This window comes from Phodopus roborovskii, unplaced genomic scaffold (assembly GCF_943737965.1).
Source record: "Phodopus roborovskii unplaced genomic scaffold, PHOROB, whole genome shotgun sequence".
Lineage (NCBI taxonomy): Eukaryota > Metazoa > Chordata > Mammalia > Rodentia > Cricetidae > Phodopus > Phodopus roborovskii.
This window is the reverse complement of record NW_026126448.1, coordinates 21,236,751-21,259,382: the sequence shown is the minus strand read 5'-3', so window position 1 is coordinate 21,259,382 and position 22,632 is coordinate 21,236,751. Positions and strand designations below refer to the sequence as shown.

Here is a 22,632-nt window from a genome sequence, read left to right as displayed (position 1 = left end):
TCCCGTTCTAAACTCGTTTATTCTCGCGTAGACCCGCCCCCAGCAGAGGACACAGGTGGTGAGGGACCACCCGACCCTCTCCGGACCAGTTCTTCTCAGGTCCCTTTTCCTTTCTTGGGCCGCATGTCGTCCGTCCTTCAGACCCCCCAAACCGATTTGAATGTGCCATTGGCAGTCCAGATCTTCCAAGTTCTGGGGCGAGCCCAAACATGGCCTAGGGTTCAGGGACCACCCCACGCGAGGGAGGGGCCTTCTCTGAAGTCATCTTTGAGGTAGAGAAGCGACAGGCATGCTCAGGCCTGAGCACATGAGCCTGCTGTACAGACTTCTAGGCTCTTGGCTGCTTTACAGGTCCACAAGGCAAGACCTAGGCTGTTTTCCTACAACTGAGTGACCCTGATGAAGGACCCTCACTCAGGCTCCGAGGGTCTTTCCAAGGCACAACTGGAACCCCTCACAAAAGTCATATCTGTCCGAAACTTCATGCTGGTAGGTGGCTGGCGTCGGAGCAAGGATTCCATCTTGTCTTGGGGCAGAGGCTCATCGTAGATTGTGGAAATGAGCCCCAAGCCATTTCCACGGGGCCTCTTCAGTTGCCCAAAAGGCTGTAGTTTCTCTCCATGGTACCTGGATAAAACAGGGCAAGGGACTCTAGTAACTACTACATATCTGGTTTGTCCTGTAATATACAACTGTCTTGTGCTGATAGAGCTTGAACCCAGGGCCAGGCAAATACTCATCCCTGAGCCACACCCCCAGCACCAAAGACAAAGCATTTATCTGGAATTCTACTCTCTAACTTCTGGAGACAGTCTGTGCCAACTGTAAGGAACCTTGGCATTTTCATCCACACAACGGGACTCCCTTATCAAGCCCAAACAGACTCAATGAAATGACTTCCTGGGGGATTCATGATCCCATTAAGTTCTAAGATTTGATATAGCATGAACATGAAGAACAGCATCTACTCATCCTACTTCTGCTATGACAGTCATCTCTTAGGGTACCCAGCTTGCATTTCCAAAAGCAACAGGAAGAGAGAAACCAAATAGCATCGAGGCTGGATGATAACCTAAGGAATCCTTTAGGGGTGCACTTACCCCAATCCACGCTTGCATCTGGGGTGCTGGCCATCACCATCCAGGGCCTCAGGCACCCCAGAGCACCTACTGCCCAGGCCCTGGCCTTCTGCCCAGCCCTGGCGCTCCATCACCTTGCGACCAATGCCCTGCAAAAGCAAGAATTAAGACAGGTGGCTTCAGTGTGACAATGTGGTGCATGCCCCATTATTGCTTGGGAGGCAGAGGCATGATGTGAGTTCAAGGTCAGGCTGAACTACATATGAAGACCCTGCCTCAAAGGAAGTAAGGGACAGAGGGAGAAGGGGAGGAACGGAGGAAAGGAAAGGAAAGAGAAAGAGGGAGGCAGGGTTCTTGGAGAAGAAACACAGGAAAAGGAAAAGTGTCAGTGGGCTGGGCAGTGCTCTTACCTTGGTGTGGCGCTCAAAAGTGCCCACCTGGCGTCCTATCACAGAGCCATCTTCCTGGCCATCACGGAGTCTCTGCTCCAAGCGCATCTGGACAGAGTCACGGGCGTCTTTGTCTCCACCATCTGAGGAACCATAACCCATTTTGTAAAAATGTCACTCTCACTAGGAGGCTCAGATATCTGGGATCCCCTCACAAGACTTACTGCTTCATTTTCATAATGTCCTGAATCTCGTAAGACTGGAAACACACAGGAATAGGAAGCACAGTTCTCATCTTACAGATGAGGGACAGTGGAGAAAAGTCACAGAACATACAGAGATGAAATCAGAAATAGGTTACTGGGAGCTAGAGAGATGGCTCAGCAGTTAAAGAGTGTGTACTGATTCTCTACAGGACCTGGGTTCATTTCTCAGCACGTACATGGCAGCTCACAACTGGAACTCCAATTCCAGGTAATCTGAATTGTACCAGGCACATGTTACACTTATAAGCAGGCAAAACACACATACACCTAATAAAAATAATAAATCTTAGCTGAGTGTAGTGTTGCATGCCTTTAATCCCAAGAGGCAGAGGCACGTGGATCTCTGTGAGTGGATCTCTGTAAGTTCAAGGCCAGCCTGGTGTACATAGTGTAGCTCTACAGAGTAACCCAGTGAGATCCTATCTCAAAACACCAAAATAATTACAAAAAAAAAAAAAAAAAAAGAGCAGCCAGACTGAAAGCCAGGGGCACACAGACTGTGTCAAAACAAACAAACAAAAACCACAACAGAAACAATAAAAATCCAGGTCACTTTCTCTTCAGAACCATGAGTTGCTCAAAGGCCAAGCTTCTATTCAGAGCCTGTCCACCCAGCCCCCCAGGGGTGTCCCTAGGGCCTGCTACTAGTAGCACTCAACTCCAGGCAGTGAGTTCCCTCAAGCAGAGAGGGTGAGTACAGTCAGCCTGTCTCTACAGGTTCTGCACCTGCAGATCCGACACTTTGAAACTACTCAGAAAATAACTGCACCTGTATCAACACGCAGACTCCCACCCCACCATTACTCCCTAAGTAATACTATTTGCATAGTGTTTATGTTGCATTAGGATCTATAAAACATCTACGGATAACTTACTGGTTGGTTTTGAGATAAGCTCTCACTCTGTGCCCATAATGGCCTCAAACCTACAGCAATCTTCATGCCTCACTCACTTCCCCAGTGCAGGAATTCCAAACTGTACACCACCATAGCTGGTGAACTGAATCCAGGGCCTCACATATGCTAGCAAAGTACCACTGAGATATAGCTCCAGCACTTGCTAACTTTTTGGAGAGAGATTATTTAAAGTATGCACGGAGGGTGTGTGTAAGTCTAAACAAGTACATCGTTTCATAACAGCACCTTCAGATTTTGGTATGCATCGGGATTCTAGAACCGTTCTTGAGCAAACTGAAAACGAGTGTACAGTGGGCTGCCCCTAGTTCCCTGACTTAACCTCCTAACATATGGGACTAGGGCACAAGTTCCACCCAGGACTGCCACCCCTTGTCCAGTACCTTTGTCGTAGTAGACACTCATGTCCACGTCCCAGTCATCAGCTGTCTGCTCATCAAAATCTACAGGGATAGATAGAAGCATGGGTTAAGGACGGCGTTCTTTGGTTCTGGGGCAGACCCAGAGATTTGCACAAGCTAAAGGTGCTCTACCACCAAGCTTTGTGCCCACCCCAATGATTCCCATTTGGGCTTTGAGCTAAGTTAGACAATTCCTCATTCCAAAATAGGATGAATAGTCTGCTCTGCTTTTACACAAGACGGAAGCCATTTCCTAGCTTTATTTAGACAGTCAGAGAATCCACTATGTGGAGCAGAGGCCCCAACCTTGCTTTGACAGGCCTTGCCTGGGTACCAACCTAATGGTCTAGATCCTAAACATCCCCACAAAGTCCATGTGTCCCAGGCACAGCACAAAGTAATGGGAACTTTAAGAGGTAGAGCTCCGTGCATGACATTAAAAGGGACCATAGGACCTGGTATCTTCTTCCTTCTCTCTCCATTGCATCCCAGCCATGAGGTGAATAGGCTTCCTGCACCGTGTACTCTAACCACACTGAACAGCCTCACCACAGGTATAAAAGCCAATTGCCCATGCCCTGACATGTCAATCTCAGCTAACTCTTCCCTTTAGAAGTTAATTCATCACCAGTGTCTATCACAGTAACCACAGCCTTACCTCCTCCTTCCTCCTGCCAGAACTGAGCATCGGTGTAGAACACCAGGCCAGAGCCACCCTTCTCCCACTTGAGCTCAATCTCCTCCTCGAAGAGCCGCTCAGAAGTGCGCTCCTGCCTGGTCACATCCTCATGCAGTGCCTCATGACGCTCCCACTCCTCACACCGGTCATCATCCTGGGAGACAGGAGGAGGGAGAGGTGACCCGCATGTCTGACCACCAGGAGGAGCTTCAGGTCCAGCAGGGGCGTGAGACCTGACCCCAGTACCACACCTTCATTCAGGGTTCTCCAGAGGCAGCACATTTAGACCTAAAATTTACTGACACCTGCCACTGCCATCCCCCAGCCTCTCGCCCGACTCGCTCTCAATTCTGTGCTCCTGGCCACAGTTCCTCCCCCACTCCCTTGGCTTCTCCACTCGGTCGGTCGGCCGGTCAGACCCTCCTGCTGAGGCCTCCAGCTACACAAAGCCCACTCAGTACACAGCTGTCTCACTAGTGTGCCTCTCAGTACACACTTCAGCCTTTCTCAATTATGTCACGAAGAAGGGACAAGGACAAGCACCAAGTAGCATTTTTTGATGCTCAGGCCCTTCCTATAATTGAGTTCCTGGAATGATCTCAGTGGCCCTGTGAGGTAAGTGCCTTTGTGCCCATTTTACAGGAGGGAACCTAGGTCAGAGGTAAGGCTGCCCACACACTGTGCCAAGAACAGCCGAACCACAGGCAACCCCAGGCCATCATCACACACAGCCTTTCTGAGCTTTCTCAGTTAAAAATTTAGCCTCTTCCAGGGCAGGAAATGGATCGTAGAATGTCTTTAGAGTTGAGCACTAGTTTTTTATTTTCCTTTTTAAATTTATTTTTAAATCTTCTTTTTCTTTCCTTTCTTTCTTTTTTTTTTTTTTTTTTTTGGTGTTTTGTCTGCACATATGTCTATGTCAGGAGCTCTGGAACTGAAGTTACAGCAGGAGTGAGCTGCCTTGGGGGTGCTGGGACTTGAACCCAGGTCCTCTGGAAGAGCAGCCAGTGTTAATGGCTGAGCCTTCTCTCCAGCCTGAGCTGAGCACTAGTTCTTACTTCAGTGTGCCTAACTGGACTTGTGTAACGACAGATGACTCTTGGCTTGGCTCCCCAGATTCCCTATCCTGGTTAAATCCCACACGGCCACAGGGACCAATGCCGGAGAGGAGGTGCTAGAGGAAAGTGAGGGAAAGGCGGTGCTGACGCACACTCACAGCACTGGGCTGGGTCTCTCAAACACTGTGCCTCGAATGAGGGTCAGCATGGACTACATGGACCATCTCCAAAGCAAAGCAAAACAAACAAATAACTGGAAGGTTTCAAACAAACCCTTCATTTGATGCATGGAGAAAGGAGATGAATAAAAGTCTATTTTGCTAACAAAGCTAAGACTGGAGAGGCTGGTGAGGCCAGGATAGAGGCAGACTAAGGCACCCGATGAAGCCCAGAGGTTGGAGAAGCCTCAAGAAGGAACTGGGCTCCCATCCAAACTCTGCCCATACGATACGCTTCTGGGCAAATTCCTATACATCTCTTGCTCCGTACCTTCCATCTGTGAAAAGGAGCTTTCCCATAGCCTTCAACACTTTCTGAGTACTGAAGAGAATACACTTGGAAATGTCCTGATCAAAACCTGGCCACCTGCCCCATCACAAAATATAAACAGAGTTTTGTGTTCACTGCTGGAGTGCTTCTATTCCATGGGGGAACCTCCATCATACATGTGGCAGGAGAATGATACTAATGCCTGGCTTTCTTTTTTCTTTTTCTTCTTCTTTTCATTAGATCAGGGTCTCATGTATCCTGGGCTAAAGATTATCTTGAATTTCTTATCCTCCTGCCTCAACCTCCCCTAGTGCTGGGATTGCAGTTGTGTACCATCTTGCCAGTTTTATGCACTCTGGGCTTCAAACTCAGGCTTTGTGCTTGCTGGGTGAGCATTCTACCAAATGAGATGCAGCCCCAGCCCTGGCCAGCGAAATTACTCACATCATCAGAGTGAGACTCTTCTTCCTCTTCTTGCTGCCCTTCATCCTCAGGCTCATCCATGAGGCTGGCGGGGGGGTCTTCCAAGAAGGTTCCCTGGGGGATTTCCTCCCCCTCTGCAGTGTACACGTGCTCTTCCTGCTCCACGGTCTCTGAGTCCTCATACTCGAAGGGCACATTGCCATAGCGCCGGGAGGAGCCTGTCTTGGGGAACTGGAGCTGCAGCTGGGTGATGATTCGAGGTGGCAGACGGCAGGCCCTGATCAGGTCCAAGAAGACCCGCAGGGGTGTGCCCACGTTGCCATTGGGCATCAGCACTGGTGGATTCAGCTCGGGTAGCTGCCTCAGGTCGGCTAGAGTAAAAGCTTCATTCTCTGACTTCCTACTCTGTAATTCCTTCCGGGTCTTAAAAGGAAAGGGCCCTAGATCTTAGGGAAGGGGAAAAAACAGATGTTAAAACCCTAGAAGCTTTCTTTTAGTAATATTCAAGTCAGGGATAAAGCTGTTTCCTGTCTGACACTATTTCAAAATCATTTGTATAAACTTCTTCATCTGGCATTTTGAAAAGCTTGGCTTCCTTTTCTTGAATGGACATTCTTGTGCTCCGCCCCCTTCTGCTGTCTCTGGTGGCCCGTGGTACAGTAAGCCCAACAGTGATCTCCCGTGCTCGCTAGAGTTAATTCTTTCCTCTGCAGAGCCAGTTTTCTAGACGCTTAGGTTAGGTTAGAAGAAACCAAGTTTCCTTTATTTGTTTCTCTGTGTAGCCCTGGCTGTCCTGGCCTTCGCTCTGTAGAGGGTGGGCCTCGTACTCAAAGATTCAAGTGTTGGGGTTAAAAACGTGCGCTATCACTGCCTGGCTCCAAATTTCCTTTTGGGGAAATCCTGCCAGTACAAAAACCAACCCCTCAGAGAAATGGTCCTAATAAGAGAGAAACTGAAAACTCATCTATACAGGCTTCTGTTTGGGTTTTCGTCCTTTAAGTCCCCGAGTGACACTAAGTAGCAAGCCGAGGCTGAAAATGTGCAGCTTTGTCCAGAACTGACGTAAAACTCCAAAACGGTGGAGTCTGGCAAGTCTGACCTATCTCCGTTCCAAAGCCCGTGAGGCCAGCCCCTTTTCTCTCCCTCTTACCTGAAGCCTCGGTGGGGAGCCGAAGCCTGCGGATGAGACAACGACCCGGGAGCCAGGTCCCCTGAGAGTCCAGCCACCGGCGGCCCGAGTACATGCGAAGCAGCCGCTGAGCTTGTGCCACTCCCCGCACCGAGACGATGCAGCAGCAGGTGCGGGTCTGGAGGGGGACAGAGTCGCGGGCGGGCGCAGCTCGGGCCGCCGCCTGCGGAGGGCCCCTCTCCGGCCGATGCCGGTAGTGGAAACACAGGAAGCCTCCGCCGCGCTGTTCCCGGAACTGGCTAAAGTAGTTCCGCAGCTGGGCCGAGCGTAACCCCGGGGGGATACCACTCACCACCAGGTACACCGCCGACTCTTCGTCCACCTCCCCGGGCATCGCCATCTTGGACTGTCACATGATTGCTTGGCGTCAACTCTCGCGAGAACACCGCGTCTCGGATTCGGGAGCGCACTCTTCCGTCCTTCACGCTGTGTTTTAGCTGCTCATGGAAAGGTTTGTCCGGATCCACAGATGATGGAAAAGTCCTCTAGTGGGCTGGGCTTAACTCCGTGAGAACCGGCTCTAAGGAAGAATCGCTGTGGAGCACCCTGGAGGCCGAGCCAGAGGGCTGGCGGGAGTTAATAACACCAGGCCAACCGGTGCTACGTAACACAATTGTATCTAAAATAAATGTCGAAAAAGCCGGACGTGGTGGCGCACGCCTTTAATCCCAGCACTCGGGAGACAGAGGCAGGCGGATCTCTGTGAGTTCGAGATCACCCTGATCTATAGAGCTAGTTCCAAGACAGCCTCCAAAGCAACACAGAGAAACCCTGTCTCAAAAAACCAAAAATGAATAAATAAACATTGAAAAAGTCGGACGTGGTGGCGCACGCCTTTAGTCCCAACACTTGGGAGGCAAGTGGGTCTCTGTGGGTTCAAGACCAGCTAGGGCTACATAGAGAGACCTTATCTGGAAAAAAAGAAAGATGAAGCGATGGCTCCGCAACTAAGCGCGTTTGCTGATCTTACAGAGTACCTGGCTTGGATTTCCAGCACCTACATGCTACAAGGAGGCTCATGCATCCGTAAATCCAGTTTCAGTGCTCTTCTGACGTCCAGCACCAGGCACACAAGAGCTGTGCATACATACATGCAGGCAAAACTCACATAAACATAAATCTGTAGCAAAAACAAAAATTAAAAATTAAAGAACAAAATAAAAAGTACCTAGGCCGGGGAGGTGGTGGCACCGCCTTTAATCCCAGAGCTCTGGAAACAGAGGCAGGAGGATCTCTATGAGTTCGAGGCCAGCCTGGTCTACAAGAGCTACTTCCAGGACAGGCTCCAAAGCCACAGAGAAACCATGTCTCGAGAAACAAAACAAAAGTAACTATATGGCTGTAGGAAACTTCCCAGAAGCCATAGGTTATTAAATGGAAACCTTAGTGCCAGCAGTGAATCACCGCCTACAATGACTACCTCAAGTGCAACACCTACGTGCAGTGCTCAGGGAGGCCAGAAGAGGGCGATGGATCCTCTGGAACGGTTGCAGACAATTGTGAGCTGCCAGGCCGGTTCTGGGACCCCAAACCCAGATCCTCTTCAAAAGCAGCAAATGCTCTGGAACTCATAACAACTGCAGATCTGTCTAAGTTGGCCCTTCAACCTCCTATTTCTGGAGGATGGAAACGCTCATGAGTCTGAACCCCCTCCCTAACAAATGTATATGCTGTTGAAGGTTGATGGTAGGGAGGGTTATTCTGTAGCAATTCCCTCCGAATTGAAACATTGTATCCTGCCTGGGAGGATGATCCTTAAAACTCCCCAAGGAAACAATGACACAGTGGTTAAGAGCTCTGGCTCAGGTCCAATTTCTAGCACCTACTTGGCAGTTTACTATCTGTGACTCCAGTTCCAAGGGATATGATGGCTTCTTCTGTCCTCTGAGGGTACCAGGCATGCATGTAATGCACCGATATGCAAGCAAAACAACCATATATAAAATAAAAATTTAAAAGGTAAACAACTCACTGGGTGGTGATAGTAACAGTAGCACATGCCTTTAATGAGGCAGGCGGATCTCAGCGAGTTCAAGTTCAGCCTGGTCTACAAAGTAAGTTCCAGGACAGACTCCAAAGCTACATGGAAAACGGATGTCTCAAAAAATAAATAAATAAATAAATAAATAAACAAATAAATAAACAAATAACTCACAAGTCTCAATTCCTAAAATATATAAGATTCATAAAATCCTTCTCCAAGCAGATATAAGCAGCAAGGGCTACTGGAGAAAAGAGACTTTCTAACCTGTCTGGTCTGGCTGCCTGCAAGGACAGCAGGAACTCGGAGTAATCAGCTTTTGTAAGGCATCATCCATGTTGGGCTGACTTTTCAGTAATTCAGTTGACTGCTTTTGAATCATCTGTGCTATAAGAAACCCCTCACCCATACTCCTGTAAATAACTCCAAGCTGGACATTGGGAAAACCGTTGCTGGTTAATTTTATGCAGGCTTTGGTCTAGAATTGGTTTCCTATTTAGGGTGAGGAGATACTTGTTTTCATTTCCTCCAGAAAGTCACACCAAAGGGAGGGAGACATTTTCTTTAGCCACTGGTAATGTGTCAATGGTCTGTAAACACCCCCTTTCCCATGCTTCTGTAAGCTACCTTAAAAGAAACTCATTGGTTCACAAAAACAAACAAACAAACTCCAGGCAGTGGTGGTGCACGCCTTTACTCCCAGCACTTAGTAGGCAGAGGCAGGTGGATCTCTGCAAGTTTGAGGCCAGCCTGGTCTACAAACCCAGCCCCAGGACAGCCAGATCTGCAACACAGAGAAAGCCTGTTTCAAAGATGAAGAAGGAGGAGAAGGAAGGAAGGATGGAAGGATGGAAGGAAGGAGAAAAAGAAAGGAAGGAAGGAAGAGAAAGAAAGAGAGAGAGAGGTTTCAAGGCTGTAGAGATGGCTCAGCAATTAAGAGTACTTGTTGCCCTTGCAAATGACCTACATTTGATTCCCAGCATCCACATGGCAACTGATAACTGTCTGGAACTCCTGTTCCAAGATATTCAAATATCTTCTTCTGGTCTCTACAGGTATTAGGTGTGCTGCATAGATATGCATGGAGACAAAAATGCCCTTACACATAAAATTTTTAAAGATTAAGAGAAGGGCACTGATGGGGAAAAAGAAGTCAATCAGTTGGGGTAGGAGGGGATACAGAGAAGGTAACAGAAGGAGCAAGAATGGATGGGCTTCATCTTGCAGAATTTGGAAAATTAAAATATGTGCACCACACTATAGACACATTTTCAGGGTTTCAATGGGCCACTGCTCTGAGCTCTGAAAAGGCTGATTCTGTTATCACACACCTATTAGAGGCAGTGACCATTATGGGCATACCTGCATAAAAACTAACAATGCTCAGGCATATGTCTCCAGAAAATTGAAACAGTTTTTGAGTATTATAAAGCACATAACCAGTATACCACACAATCCTACAGGACAAGCAGTAGTTGAGAGATCTAATCATACTTTAAAAGAAATGCTCTATAAACAGGCAGGGGGAACCAAGACCCCCAAACAGATTACGTAATGCCTTACTAACATTAAACTTTCTAAGTTGATAAAGATACGATATGAACAAGAGAAACATCTTAATGAAGAGAAATGACAAGTCACCCACCAAAATAGTTCCCATGAGTTGTGCAGAGACCTCTCAAAGGTAGGGGAAGTGTTCTGTTCTTGTCTTTACAGGAAAACAAAAAAAACACCCATCTTCAAACAGCCAAAAGACACTGAACATGGAGGTACCTACAGAAGAGAAGATAGCTCTTCAGAAAGAACCATTTAACGAAGAGAAATCTGATATATGGTAAAAAAATATTTAATTCTAGTAAACTATTTCTATACAGGAATCTGTTTCTCTTTACTATCTAGTATTCCATTAGTCCCAATTCATGTAAACCAATGCTGGCTTTGGAATTGGATTTGGCTTTCCTTCTCTAAATTCAAGCATGGTGTTAAGGTTAAATTCACAGTTTCTGCCTTGTATCAAAAAGCCAATTGGTGTAAGGCAGAAGAAAACAAAATCTGGGGGCTGTCATTTGCCTATACGTGGTTTTCTCTCTGAAATTCTAATTTTCCTCATGTACATTTTCAGGCTTATTGTTTCCTTTCCCAATATGCATACCTTAAAAGTTGAAATTTTTACGGTAATACTGTTAAGTTCTCCACAAGAAATAATAACATTTCCTAACAGCAATCTTTGAGCTCTCTGGAAAGAAGATGCCCCCTCCCCTTCGTCATTTCCACTTGACTCAGTATGATGCATCTGGACTACAAACATCACCCTAAAACCGGTTTGGGACCATTATGCTCAAGACAATTCCTGGCTAGCTAGCTGAAACAGTGAACCTTCTTATTACACCCTGGCCAAAGTTTCAGATAGAACATCAGTCAAGGTTTCCTGTCACTGCAAAGACTCGCTACAAATGTCACAGCCAGCCCAGTCAAGTAATTTTGTTGCTAAAAATTTTCTTCCTAGAGGATCCAATGTACAATCATTGTCTCATTTCAGCAGGAAGTAATCTTAAGATAACAATGCCCCCTTTCCCTATCCTTGGCTTTTAAGGATGACATTCATCTTCACAGGGTTGGTTTTAGTTAGTTAGGGTTGGGTATGGATGGTGATGCTTAGACTTGGGTATCTCTTTTAGACAGGTATAGGGTATGGTTTGGAAAGGTATGGTTTAGATGAGATACAGGTAGATTAGCCTATCTTCTTGTGAACTATCTTAGTAATTATTAGTTATATACAGCTTACATTGTTATAGATTCTTATATGTGGTAACCTATGTAAAATTAAGTTTATATTCCCTTTCCAGATGATTTGTATATTATATTTTTGTCATATGGTATAAAATCTTTCCATTTATGATGTTTTGTGCACAATATCCTTACCATATTCTATGTATGTATACTTTTACTATGTTCAAGATATTTTGTATATCAACACAATTTAGGATATTTTTATCATGCTGCACTATACAGTTCTACCTCTGGTTAAAACATTTCTACTCTACCTCTGTTTTAGAGATTTACATGTGTGTGTGTATATATATATATATATATATATATGTATATGTATATGTATATATGTATATGTATATATATGTACATAGTTATATTGTTTAAGTATTTATCCCTGCTTTACTCAGGGAAGTTTTGACCAGTTTTATAGCTAGGGTTCTGAGTATTACAGATTATCTTCACTCATGTTTCTTATACCTATGAAATTAGTCAGACATAGATGCTTAATCTTCACTTTATAGATCTTCAGAACATGGCATTTAAATGTTTTAATATTAGTACTCCATTGACTACCCTGTTGAGACACTATTGCTCCTGACAGCACCATGCATTTCCTGAAAATATGTTGGGCACTGTTGGCTCCTTCTGGAGTCCATCCTGTCCTTGGCCTCTTGGGCAAAGAACTGCCCACACCTTGACCACTGACTTGGACATACTGTCCTACTGTGCTTGCAGGAGACAAACATAGGCGATTGCTGAACCTTGCCTAGTCAGGGTAAGACAGCCTTTCTACCTCCCTGCTTCTGTAGTGGTCTGTCAGATACTCTAGGCCTTAGCTAAAACTGGTTGCACTGAGGTTGCTGTGAGACTTTGGGTGACTGTCCAGGTAGCCTGCTGTTTCTGTCCTCGCTGCACCTTTTGGAAGTTACCCATCCGCACTTCCTGCCTACCCTAGCATTGTTATTTTCCTTCTCAGGTCTTTGATGAGGTTGAAGATTAGACTGTCACAATTATTATTCACTCTTCTTAATTAGATATATTAGGTACTAGACTTAAGCTCTCCAGCTTAGGATGACTCTATTGTAAACTCCGTTATGCCTTCTTCACCCTAAGACTAGATATTCAGGTTTTAAGTTTGTATATTCTTGATTTTCCTTTTCTTAGATCATACTTGTATTCACTGTTTTGTATATAGTTTTGTATCAAGGCTATATCTTCTCTTTAGACTAAAAGGGGACTGTAGTGAGTTATTCACTCTGACTGTGCACCTGTTGCACTGACCACACCTATTGGGGGTGGGGACAGGGACGGACATGACCTGGGGGAACGAGGTCTGGGGAAGGGGCCCCAGATTGCTCTCTTGCTTTCTGGACAGGGACAGAGAGCATTAGGAGGCATCCTTGGGACCAGGAACCTGCTGGTGTTCATCTGTCTATTTGTAAGTCATTTTTCCCCCGAATAAACATCTATTCAGCCAATCTGTTTTTCCCGGTCCTTATTATTCCACGGTAATTGTATATGTGTGTAGAAATTTCAGAACAATGTGTATGTGTAATTAATATATTGTAATAAACAATAAAAGCAAGCTGGTTGGTGGTGGCACATGCCTTTGATCCCAGCACTTGGGAGTTCAAGACCAGCCTGGTCTACAAATGCTATTTCCAGGACAGGCTCCAAAACTACACAGAGAAACCCTGTCTTGAAAGAACAAAACAAAACATAAAAGCAAGCAAACAAAGCTGGGAAGTAGCTGTGTTCATGGAGTACTTGCCTTGCATGCATGCAGCCCTGAGGTCAATTCTCACCCTGCAGAAACTGGGCATAGTGTCTGTAATCCCAGCACTTCAGAGGTAGAGGCAGGAGGATCAGAAGTTCAGTCTCCTTCTTGGCTGTATAACAAGTTTAAGGCCAGCCTGAGTCACATGAGAACCTGCCTCAAAAAAATAAAAAGGGGTCCTGTATGTGTTTGTCATGAGATGTTTTGGCAGTGTGGAGCCTGACCAGATCCCTGTGATCCTGCATGGCAATGAGGGTTAAGGATCCTAAACCATTCCTTTGTGTCCCGAGCATGGTGCATTGCTTTACTCATCAGACTTACATAAGAATCCCGAGTGAACCTGTTTACCCTCTGTGAGAGCAGACAGATTCCAAATTCCAGTTCTTTGCCTCATAAAAGCCTAGTTGAGGGCTGGAGAGATGGCTCAGAGGTTAAGAGCACTGGTTACTCTTCCAAAGGTCCTGAGTTCAGTTCCCAGCAACCACATGGTGGCTCACAGCCATCTGTAATCCGGTCTGGTGCCCTCTTCTGGTGTTGAAGCAGACATGTAAACAGAGCATTGTAAACACAATAAATAAATCTTTAAAAATAAAAAAATAAAAAAAAAAAAATAAAAGCCTAGTTGACCTTCTTGTCCCTGACAATCAAGCTTTGGATTAACTTCCTTCTCCCTGGGTCTCTGAACTTTGGCCAGCTCTTCCCTCCTCTTCCTCCAAAGCTCCCATAGATTGGGTAGGCTTTACAGCCAAATATTTCCTATTTACTGACCCCATCAGCTTGCCCTGCTTCTCTGCTCATCTCCCTTGCCCTCCCACAGCTCTTGTTTACTCTCACCTGAGAAAGAAAAACCCTTCTTGCCCTTGAGACCCTTGAAGATCTCAAACTCAGCATCAGAGCCTCTTGCTGCTATAGTTCCTGCCCTCATAATTGCAATAATTCCTTTTTTCTAATCCTTAAAACACCCTCCGGAGTCTAGTTTTGTTACTCTTTTGTTCTTCACTTGACGGTATATGTCAGGGTTTACCTGTTCATGAGATTTTGTAAAACATTAGTGTTTGTGTACTAATAATCTCAGGTCTAGGTGGAGAAAGGAAGTCAGAAAGCCAGAATTGTCTCATTTATATAAAGTTCAAACTCGAAAACTAAAACCAGAATTTAGGGATGTACCAATAAGTGCTCTTTAAATCAGATTACAAAAGAAATCTCCACACCTAGGAGAGTGAGGCTGGCTGAGGTTTACTGCAAGCTCAGGACTGGGCTGGGTTACAGAGCATAAACCTGTCTCAAACACATAAATGGAAAGAACGAGAGAAAAAAAAAGCAAAACTCAGAGAAATCATTAACTGAAAATGAGGATGCTTGTTAGCTCTGGGGAAGCGATGGATGGAGAAAGAGCCTTTAAGGTTGGTAGGGATGGTGGCTGCTGCAACCCTGAAGAGGACCACTGTGCTGTCAATTTTGTATTTTGTAGATGTAGAAGAGATACATTTTTTTTTTAAAAGATGTATTTGTTCATGGATTTTATTTTATTTACTTTGGGGTTTGTGGAGACAGTTTCTCTGGGTAGCCCTGGTTATCCTGAAACTCACTCTAAAGACCAGGCTGGCCTCAAGCTTACAGAGATCTGCCTGCCTCTGGCTCCTCTGTGCCTTTGAATGTTCTCTTCCCTCTGGAATGCCTCACCTCTGCCAACTTCCAAACATTTCAGAACAGTCAGCACTCCAGGGAAGCACTTTCTCACCTCTGGGCACAATTAATCATCCCTGAGACTGCTGTTCCCACGCAGTTCTGATCACTGTATTTAATCACTTAGGTATTTTCTTCTGCCAGGGCTCAAGTGTTCCACAAGGGGTCTGGGTCTCATTCATTCTCTCTCCTTCCCCCTGACATCTAACACAATCTGGCCTGAGTAAATGTCAGGACACACTGAGTGGATGGGCAGATCGTGGCTGAGCACCTCATGTTCTGCACCAGAATCAAAGGTTCTAGGGTGCACAAAGGCCCCGAGGGCAGGGTGGCTCATGGCTAGGCTCAGCACAGTCAGCTGACAGCTTCTGGCTGCCTGTAGTACAGCCAGTGATTTGGTTAATGAAGATAGAGCTAATGATGGCCATAAACCAGTATCCTAAGCTGCCCTGGAGCCACAATCTCTCTCCTGCTCTCTTGTGAGTCATCCCTGGTACAGCCTAAGGACAGGGAGCCTGTCTTCGAAGTAGATGATTCGCAAGCAGTGGCTGAACACCCAACTGCCTGGTTCTGTCTGTGATTCACTCTGGCCTCTCCTGATGGCAAGAATTCTGTCTCTGAGCTCAAGTCTCAGTACAGTGATTAACTTTGAACCTCCAGAAATTTCCATAAGCCAGCTGGGCCTGCTTCTTCCTCCTCTTCCAGGAAATAGGACACAGGCCCTGTCCCAGGATGCTGATAATAGAGACAGTCTCCCAGCTCTGGAAAACCCACACGGGAAGGAGTGCCACTCCTCTCGTTCCACTGGACATAATTCTTTCTTTGGTTTTGTCATATTTTCTTTGTGTTCCTTGCAGAAGAGTTAGAGTGAGAACATAGGGAGCGACCAGAGTGATAAAGGGACAGAAGTGGGGCCAGAAAGATGGCTCAGCCTGTAAGGGCTTAGGATCTGAGTTCCACACCTCCCCCATCCCACGGTGTGAGGAGAGAACCAACTTCTGAAAGTTGTCCTCGGATTGTGTCCACTCCAGTGAGGGGGCAGACACAAACACATCTGCCCTCTCACACACAGAATAAATAAAAAAAAGAGAGGGAGAGAGATCACACTTCCTGACCATATAGAGAGAGCAAACTTTTAAGAAGGAACAAGACAGAGTCAATAAGAAAAGCTATTTGGATGATGGAAAGATTAAGTTGATGGTGTAGGGTGTTGAGGAGAAAGTCTCCTAATAGTTGGTGGCCTCGGAAGAGGAAAGTGAGACACGGGAAGATGGCTCAAGGACTTGCAGTAGTATAACAGTTAGCTAGCTAGTAGAGGCCATTGATGAGAAGGCATCAAAGATAGAAGATGACTCGAAGGGCCTGAATCCCTGTGATCAGGTCACCTGGAGGAAACACCTCCTGTGTTGGCACTGTGGGAGGGGTTAGGATGTGCTAGAGGGGGCCAGGTAGGAAGAGGTGGGTGGTTTAGGCAGGTCTGGAGATGGGAGGCAATAAGGGGCTTTTTCAAGTCTAAAAGATTTCACTAGAAGGTTTCTCTGGGTGTGGTTGGTGGGGAATGGCTGAGAAGGTCAATGTCCAGGTTAGAATGAGTGATTATCTAGTTACAGTCCTGAATGCTGGACAGAGCAGTTTGGCCTGGATTGTAGATTCTGAGAACAACCTGGAGATGTGTAGGCACAGGTTTACCATGTCACTCTTCATTCATTCATCCATTCACTCATTCATTTGCTAAGACATGGTCTCCTGTAGCCCAGGCTGGACTTGAACTCACTATGCAGCTGACAATGATCAGGACCTTCTGGTAAACCTGTGTCTGCTCTCAGATGCTCAGATTAGAGGTAAGCCTCAGGCATGGGGCTGGAGGTCAACTCAGGACTTGGCATATGCTTATCAATTGAGCTTCGTTCTCTAGCCCTAATTTATTTTATTTTTTTTTAAGTTTTTGATTTTTTTGAGACAAGGATTCTCTCTGTATCCCTGGCTGTTATGGAACTTGTAGACCAGGCTGGCCTTGAATTCAGGAATCAGCCTGTTTCTGCCTCCCAAATTCTGGGATTAAAGGCATGCACTGCCACACCTGGCTCCCTATTTTTTTTTTTTTTCTTTCAGACATGATCTCACTATATAGGGAAAGCTGGCCTTGAACTTATCATGAAGCCTGAACTCACGGCAATCCTTCTGCCTCAGCCTCCTGAGTGTTGGGGTGATAGGCATGACCCTCCATGTTTAGTGGTCTGCCTACCTTTCTCTTTACTGAGACATGGGAGAGGATGAAGAACACATCCTACAGACAGGTGTGGTAGTGCACACCTGTGATCCTGGCAGGTTGGCATGCTGGAAGATCACAAAGCCAACCTAGGTTATGTAATGAGACTTTGTCTCATTTAAAAAGGACGTGGGACTGAAGAAATGGTGTCTTAGTTGCTTTTCTACTGTGATAAAACACTGTGACCAAGGCAGGTATAGCAGACAGAATTTAATTGTCTTATAGTTCCAGAGACTTGGAGTTTATGATGGAGACGGAGGGAGGCGGCTGGGGCAGCAGCTGGGAGTCCACACCTTGATCAGCAGGCAGCAGGCAGAGAGCTATCAGAGTCTTCTGAAACCTCAAAGCCAGTCTTGGTGATACACCTCCTCCACCAAGTCAAAACTTCCTCATTCTTCTCCAACGGTTCCACCAATGGGGGCTGTGCGGTCAGATATGAGCATATGGGAGCATCTCATTCAAACCATCACAGATGGCTCAGCAGTTGAGAGCACTGGCTCCTCTTCCAGAAGACCCAGGTTCAATTCCCAGCACCCACATGGTGGATCACAGCCATCTGTAACTCCAGTACCAGGGATCCTGATCCTGTGCCCTCTTCTGGCTTCCGAGGGCACTGGGCACGCACACAATGCACAGACATGTCTGCAGGCAAAAATATCCACAAACATCAATGAAATAAAAAAGAGCATGTGCAGATTGAAGGTGTCTCCAAGCAGGATGCCCAGTCTTGGGTGCATGGAGCATTGTATTGTGACTGTGTTGCTTGGGTACATATGTTCTCTAGGGAGATCTGTGTAACAAGCTTTCCAATACTATGTGGGGGTCAGCTGTGTGTGTGTGTGTGTGTGTGTGTGTGTGTGTGTGTTGGAGAGAGAGAGAGAGAGAATGCTGTATCTCTGAGTTCTGTGAATCCTTGTTGTGGCATTTGAGCTGTGTGGTTCTATATTAAGGGGACTGGGGGAAGGCACAGGGACATTCTCAGTGCTGGCACTGGGTGTCCATAATGGGAAGGAGGCATGGTCCTAAGCTGGGAGATTTAGAGCCAGGCCTGCCTGGTGACTCCTAGGCTGTTGCCCCTGAAAGAGTGATCTCTCTCTAAGCAATAATTAACTTGGCCCCAGAAGAAGGATCAGACTGTGAAGGGGTGGAGCCTGCTCAGCACAGGAGGAGATCTGAAAGCCCTGTAGGCAACTGTGCAGTAATCATTTCCTCCTGCTCGACCTTCAGGTCAGTCACCCTGCCCCAAAGTAACCGGGTCAAAAGATTTAACAAACACCGAGGCACAGACATTAACCGATCAACACAGACCCTAGCCAGGCTTTGGATGGAGCAGGGCTGGAGGCTGTGGCCTGACTAAGCCCAGCCTAGGTGGCTAGGGCAGTGGGAAAGGCCCTCTGAGGGGAGGGTTCCAGGACTGGGCCAGAGCAGGGGACATTGGAAGGGAACTCATGGACTCAGGACACAATGGTTTCAGATTTTGACAACTAGGGTGACCATGCCATGTTAAACCTCTGCCACCTCTAACCTCTAAGCTGTTTCCAGGGCAGCCCTGGCTGCTTTGTTCCCTGGTGCCGGAGAGTAATGGTCCAGTGTCTTCTGTTAATAGCAAGAAGTGGGGACCCTGAGGTCAAAGATTCTTTTTGGTTTCTCGAGACAGAGTTTCCCTATATTGCTTTGGATCCTGTCCTGGAACTCGCTCTGTAGACCAGGCTGGTCTCGAACTCACAGAGATCTGTCTGCCCCTGCCTCCTGAGTGCTGGGATCAAAGGCGTGAGCCACCAATGCCTGGCTGAGGGTCACAGATTCTTGAAAGTGAAGTGACCTTGTCTATTTTGGCAATGGGGTGTTTCTATGATTAGCTGCCTTCCCAGTTCCCCAGAGGTGAGGGAGAGAGAGATAGCCTCTAGGGGACAGTCATCTAAGAGGGGACAAGGACAGAAAGTCCTTCTGCTCAGGGAGAAGGGCAAGAAGGTGGCAGGTAGTAAGAGGATGCTTTCTGGTAGCTTCTCATTCAGTTGTAATATAAACCTTATCCCCAGCATTGAGGTCACCGTCCCTTTCTAGAACATTAAGGAGTTGGTCTCTGCTTCCATCCCAGGAGTGCCCTCTGGAGACTGGCTGGTCCCTTCCACAGGCAACTGTGGTGTGAGCAGGTCATACCTTTTATTACAAAAATCAATAACTTAGTTCAGTTCTATACAAAGTCAGGAGGAATTCTGGCTTGAAGAACAGCCTCATTCCTGCCCCCATCTCTGTCCTGTCCCTGGCCCAGAGACTTTGGGGGCCATGAAGGACCTATTAGGAGTTAGTACACTGTCCAAACCAAGGAGGTCCAAGCTGGGGTATGGCTGAGGTGAGGCTGCTCCTGGGGAATGGAAGCTCCCCTTTGGAAGCACTGGACCCCACGCTGCAGGTCACCTCAGCCAAAGCATGTCTTCCAGCAGTTCAGCGATGTCAACATCTCCGATGATAGGGCGGAAGAAGAGGTCCACCAGAAGGCTGCATGAAATGTTCTTGAGAGTGGAGGCCATGAGGAGGATTCGGGCCAGGCGGCCCTGGCTAGCCGGGTACCAGGGTTCCAGGATTTCACACAAGGCCCAGTGAGCCTCCTGCTGCAGGTGGGAGATGTGGCAAGAAGCATGGAGGCCTGGCACATCTGTGGCAGAGAGGGTGAAGAGGGCTGGTGAGCAGCTGCTCTGCAGAGGCTGGCCCCGGGCGTGAGAGTGTTAGCGGGCCCCTCCCCTCACGCGCTGGGGTGCAATGCAGGGCCTTGCGCTTGCTGGCGCTGTACACTCTACAATTGGGCTGTACATTGATGGTTCCTTTAACGTGCCAGGCAAGAGTTGTACCACTGAACTATATTCCCAGCCCTTAAAGATAGAGAAGAGACTTAATTGTTTGGTGGTGTTATGTATCCAACCCAGGACCTGTAGCTCAGGAGGTATTACTTTACTAATGAGTTACATGCCTTGGCCCACTCTGCCACCACCTCCTTCATTTTATCCCATGTATGTGGATATAATGAGTAAGATGTACAGGCTAGAGAGATGGCTAGAGGTTAAGAGCACTCGCTGCTATAACAGAGGACCTGGGCCCAGTTCCCATCTACATTGTGGCTCACAACTGCCTATCAATTCCAGACACCCTCTTCTGGCTTCTCTGAGCTACCACCCAGATGATACACATACATACAGGTAGAAACTTATACATATAATATATGAATACATCTTTTTATTATTTTGTTTATTGAGACAGAGATCCACCTGCCTCTGCATATGGGATTAAAGGCATGCACCTGACTAAATAAATCTTAAAAAAATATAAAACAAGGCTGGGTGGTGGTGGTTCACACCTTTAATCTCAGTATTTGGGAGGCAGAGGCAGGTAAATCTGTTAGTTCAAGAGCCAGCCTGGTCTACAGAGCGAGTTCCAGGACAGCCAGAGCTGTTACATAGAAAAACCCTGTCTGGAAAAAACAAAACCAAAACACAAAAAGAACCAGAGCCAGGTTGTCTGAATTTGAATCCCAGCACTGTTACTTGTTAGCTGAGTGACCCTGGACAAATAGTTTAAATCTTTTTGCCTTAGTTTCTTCATCTCTCAAGCGGGGATAATGACAATACCTGTTGCCCATGATTGCGATGAGGTTTAACCTAATCACTATTTGTGAAACCCTTAGCCTAAGTCCTGACATATGGGAAATACATGTGACTCTGGTACCATTACTGCTGTTTCGCATTATGCTTTAACTTTCAAGGCCTGTCTCTTTGTCTTCCTCAAAGCTACAAAGACTATTTTCCCATGCCAGGCACGGTCTTAGTTTGAGGTCAACTTGCTCTACATAGTGAGCTCTGGGCCAGATAGGGTTCCATGGTGAAACTACCCCAATCCTCCTCATCGCTCCTCACCCCGCCCCATTACTGTTCTCCACCCAAGGAGTGACCACTCCCCCACCCTTCCATTCTTCTTGTGTGGCTGCTCTGAACCCACGGAGGACTTTCACCCTCAGAACCTCACTGTGCAGCCCGCCCTTGAAGACATCGTGTCTGCCACACGGCTGTGTGCCTTATCCCCTCTACCCTCTGGCACAGCGGCAAAGAACAGCCCCTGCATTAGCTTGACTTGCATCCCCAGTCCAGCTCTGCCTCTTACTGTGCGGCCTTAAGGTAGTTGCTTAACCTCTCTATGTCTCCTTGGGAGATGTCTATTTGAGGCTAACAAGGACGAAAAGAGACAATGATTCCTTCCCTGGACGGATCCTGTCCCCTCCCAGCTTGGCCCCCATCCAGGAGTGTGTGGGAGCTCACCTGGGTTGAAGAGGATGGTTCCTTTCAAGTAGGCATACTCCTTGGGACCCAGCTCAAGGCTCCAGAAAGACTCCAGACAGCGCTGAAGCCACTGCACAGCAGCCAGTGAGGGCTGTGGGCGGTCTGGTAGCTGGGCACCCTGGGTACCACCGCTGGGTTCCTCCAGGAGGATTGTTTTCAGTATACTGGGCACCGGAGCCTCAGCTACCTCAAAGGTCACAGTATCTTGGGCCAACCCAAGCAGGAAGAGAGGGCCCCAGCAGACTCCCAGCAGCCGTCGCTGATCCTCATGGGGCAGGTGGCAGAAGGAAGGCAGGTTCCTGAGGAATGCTACTGTCTTGGCTAGGACATCCAAGGCCTCCCGGCAGGTGCGGTGCGGAGCACTCAGACGGACAGGCCGGTGCTGCTGGCACAGGCAGTGGCTGCGAGATGCGGGTGCAATGGGCCTAGCCCTGAGGCTGGGGCTTAGAAGTGCGTACAGAATAGCGGGGCGGCCTGCAGAGCCCTGGCAGGGGCAGCCCCCAGACTGGCTGGGGTTCATGGTTGATGTCTTGTTTCTGTTTCTTCCCAGCTATCTGGCCCTCTGTACTGTGGGTGCTATTTATATCCTCGATGGGCGGGAGGGGGAATGGCCATGCAACCTTGACTCCAGAAGTCATGTTCATTGAAAAAAAAAAAAAAAACATACACACACAATGCACACATACACTGACCCTGGCAGGACTGGTGAGGAAATGGAGGGGGAGGGGCACTGGAGCTCCACGTGGCGCCTCTATCGCTTTAGTCAATGAAGTGGCCATTGCAGGGCACAGGGCCACCTGCCCACTGCCTGGATGCCCTTTATCGGATGACTCAAGTGTATAAACAAGGTCATTAACCCAGGCTGTACCAGGGCACCAAGGTCTCAGGTGCTCAACCGGCCAGTGGCTGTGACTGCTGTTTCTGTTGGAGCC

At 47.4% G+C, this 22,632-nt stretch overlaps 2 protein-coding genes across 2 annotated transcripts; both read right to left on the bottom strand.

Annotated features, from left to right (window-relative positions):
* Positions 1-2: 2 nt before the first annotated feature.
* Gpatch3 (G-patch domain containing 3) lies at positions 3-7,241 on the bottom strand. Its single transcript, XM_051189035.1, has 7 exons — positions 6,849-7,241; positions 5,720-6,144; positions 3,708-3,882; positions 3,032-3,091; positions 1,490-1,611; positions 1,101-1,228; positions 3-627 (listed from the first exon to the last, which is right to left on the bottom strand). The coding sequence occupies exons 1-7, from the start codon at positions 7,225-7,227 to the stop codon at positions 411-413; spliced, it is 1,506 nt and encodes a 501-aa protein (XP_051044992.1). The 5' UTR covers positions 7,228-7,241; the 3' UTR covers positions 3-410.
* A 12,295-nt stretch (positions 7,242-19,536) lies between these two features.
* On the bottom strand, positions 19,537-22,306 carry Nr0b2 (nuclear receptor subfamily 0 group B member 2). The gene is made up of 2 exons (XM_051189043.1): positions 21,680-22,306; positions 19,537-20,028 (listed from the first exon to the last, which is right to left on the bottom strand). Exons 1-2 carry the CDS (start codon positions 22,218-22,220, stop codon positions 19,787-19,789), a joined length of 783 nt encoding a protein of 260 aa, XP_051045000.1. The 5' UTR covers positions 22,221-22,306; the 3' UTR covers positions 19,537-19,786.
* Positions 22,307-22,632: the final 326 nt, after the last annotated feature.